This window comes from Oryctolagus cuniculus, chromosome 2, assembly GCF_051225735.1.
Source record: "Oryctolagus cuniculus isolate XC-2025 breed Fujian yellow rabbit chromosome 2, ASM5122573v1, whole genome shotgun sequence".
Taxonomy (NCBI): domain Eukaryota; kingdom Metazoa; phylum Chordata; class Mammalia; order Lagomorpha; family Leporidae; genus Oryctolagus; species Oryctolagus cuniculus.
The window spans coordinates 189,762,992-189,765,974 of NC_142868.1; the positions used below are offsets into that span (position 1 = coordinate 189,762,992).

The 2,983-nt window shown below is 49.5% G+C and overlaps 1 protein-coding gene across 1 annotated transcript; it reads right to left on the reverse strand.

The window, feature by feature from the left end:
* Nucleotides 1-1,625: 1,625 nt before the first annotated feature.
* Nucleotides 1,626-2,207, reverse strand: MSGN1 (mesogenin 1). Its single transcript, XM_002710041.5, has one exon. It carries the CDS (start codon nt 2,205-2,207, stop codon nt 1,626-1,628), a length of 582 nt encoding a protein of 193 aa, XP_002710087.1.
* Between the last annotated feature and the right edge of the window lie 776 nt (nt 2,208-2,983).

Consider the following 2,983-nt stretch of genomic DNA (forward strand, 5'->3'; position numbering starts at 1 on the left):
AGCAGAGAGAGAGAGAGAGAGAGATTTCTTTCATCCACTGATCACTCTCCTGGTTGGTCTAGGCTGAAGCCAAGAGCTAGAAACTTCATCTGGGTCTCCCACATGGGTAGAAGGGACACAAGGACTTGAGCCATCATCTGCTGCCTCCCAGGGTACTTACATCACAGCTTTATTTGTGCTAACTTGGAAGGGTTTTTACTATAAATTGCTATGTTAAAAATAAAAAAAAATTATAGCATTAAAGGTATTCTTAAAATTTTTACATATGCACCTATGTAATTGAGCACGTTTGTTTCAGCAAAGGAAAAATGTGGATAAATCATAGATAAAATTGTGAACATGACTACTATCCTAGTGGTTTCTGTCACTAATAAGAAGAAAAATTATCAATAGAAAATGAAATGACAGGAGACATGGACAGATGATTCATTGAAAGATAAATACTAGTGCCACAGGAAGATAAAGTTCAGCCTTACAAAAACTCACTAGTTTCTGAAAATCTCCTTAATTCAAAGCCCCTTTTCAGTGTCCTGTGCCAATACATTAGTCAGAATAAGGCTGCCACAGACAGGCACCCTGAGACAGGGGCCTAGGAAGAGGGTGTGTGTGTTTGCATATGGGTGCACGCATACTGATGGGTCAGGGGGAGGTGGGTGGACAGGAGAGGACAGTGTGGTCAATACCTTCGGAGGGGTTAGAGCCAGTTCCAACCATGACCATTCACTGATTGTGGAATTCAAAGCCTATGACTTTTTTTTTGGAAGTGAAAGGATAAAGGAGGTTGTATATTCATACCAGGCCTGGAACAGGGAGCTCTGGGCCTCTCAGCCCTGTTCCAGGGCACCGTGGGGTGCTGTGTCCTCCCTGTCTCTCGTTCCCTGAAGCACAGCTACATCTGCAACCTTCCTTCCCTGCCTGCAGAACGGAAGCTCTAGTGTGCAGCCTCTTCACTCTCAATCTTCTCTGTCTGCCTGTGCCTTCCTGTGTACCAGGACACCATTTCCTTCAGCAGTTCAGTAGGTGGGATGCCTGCAAAAGTAAAGGCATGATTCCAAACACACACATGCACACACACACATACACACACATACATACATGCACAAACACATACACACACACACAATGAAACAGGCGCACTGTAGCCCTTGACTTGGCACAAATCCCTCTAAATAAGAAATCTGGTTGGATTGTGTACAAAATACAGGTTTCATTAAGAACACAAAGAAAAATCTCAACACCAAAACAGTGAGAGGTTGATTGTAACATTTTACATTATTGAAGAAAAAATGCATTTAAAATCATTGACTCTTTAAAATACCTTCAACAGGCAAAGAGGGGCAAAATAATGTGTCTCTTGGCAGATGAGTCTCCTAAGAGATGGTGAGAAACCTGGAAGCAAACGTATCTGTTTGTATTTGTACGGCAGGTAAGGGTCTTGGTGCGTCCAACAGGTCGGATGAGAATTCCCGTAGAATGCTTCAACCACAAGAGCACCCCACTAACCACACACACAGTGAGTCTCTGCTGTTGTCCCAGGAGATACTCTAGGTCCTCAAGGCTGTTCTACTCCTGCCCAGGGGGCTGGAACCCGGCTGATCCTCCCTCCCCTGGAGGGGGTGCAGAGCTCACACACTCTGAGGTCTGGGCTCCCGGCCGCTGTTGAGGAGGTCTGTGAGTTCCCCGATGTACTTGATGGTGTACTTGAGCGTCTGGATCTTGGTGAGCGGCTGGCCTCTCTGGCTGTAGACCGGTGGCAGGTAATTCCGAAGGGTGTGCAGGGCATCCGCCAACGTCCTCATCCTGAGCTTCTCCCTCTCGCTGGCCTTCCGCCTCCGCTGGACAGACATCCTCACTTTGGTGCCCTTCTGAGCCTTAGGGCCCCCAGGGCCCTGGAGATAAGCAGGCTGGAAAGCTAACATGTTGTAGTCCACCTCTACCAGGCCACTGGCCCCACGGCCACTGCAGCTAGCACTGCCTGCGCTGTCGGCCCTGCCGTGCCCACAGGGCAGCCCGGCCCCAGCAGGACATGGAGAAGAAGAGTAGGACTCCAAGGATGGAGCTGGGGAAAGGCTCTGAGTGGGGGAGGCTTGGTTCAGCTCGAAGGGCCCTGCCCTGTGTTTCCAGTCCCAGGAAGACAGCAGACCGGGGCTGGCCGAGGAGCCCAGGCCGTCTTCGAGACTGAGGAGGGTCTCCCGCAGGGTGTCCATCCTGCAAAGCAGCTGCAGAGGGAACAGCTCCCTGCAAGTGAGGAGGAAAGTTCTGCCACCTCCCGGAAAGCCGTCTTTTATGATGGTGGGGGAGAAGTGATGAAGTGGGAAGAGAGCTGTGGAGAGGGAGTTCAAAGGAAAACCCAAGGACCAAGATGGAAAATGAACTCTTCAGGTGTCACTTTCTCCTCATTGATAATTAGCATCTTCCAGCTAAAATGTCTTTAAACAGAAAGGCCTCCAAGAGAAGAAAAAAGGAATTATCTTGTTGTAACTAAACCAATTAAGGCTGCATCACTAGACTTAGCATTGTCCTGTGGAACTCATTACTGAGGGAGCCAAAGAAAACAAACCTGAGGCATCTGTGGCAAGGGGGTGGGGGACATGCAGGGCCTGGTGGAGCAGAGCGAAGCACCCACGAGGGCCTCTGAGATATTTCAGAGCGGAAAGGTGCGTTGCTGGAGCAGCAGCATGGCCTGGGGACGACAGAGCTTTGGCTTGCCCGTATGTCAAACGCAGAAAACTGCAGCTCTTGCTTCCCGAGTTAGCACACAGCAGGCACACAGCGGATGCCAGTTTCCCTCCTGTTTGGCAGATTCTCCTGGTTTTTATAGAACACAGAGATGCAGGGAGCACCCCTACGCTCAGCATGACACAGCCAGCAGCTCCGCTAAGCCAGAGCCTTAAGGAACAGGACATACCTTCAAGAAAGCATAAAGCCCTTGCTTTATCTGAGCATATTTGGACTCCCTGCAGCAAAGACACCAGGAAACAAA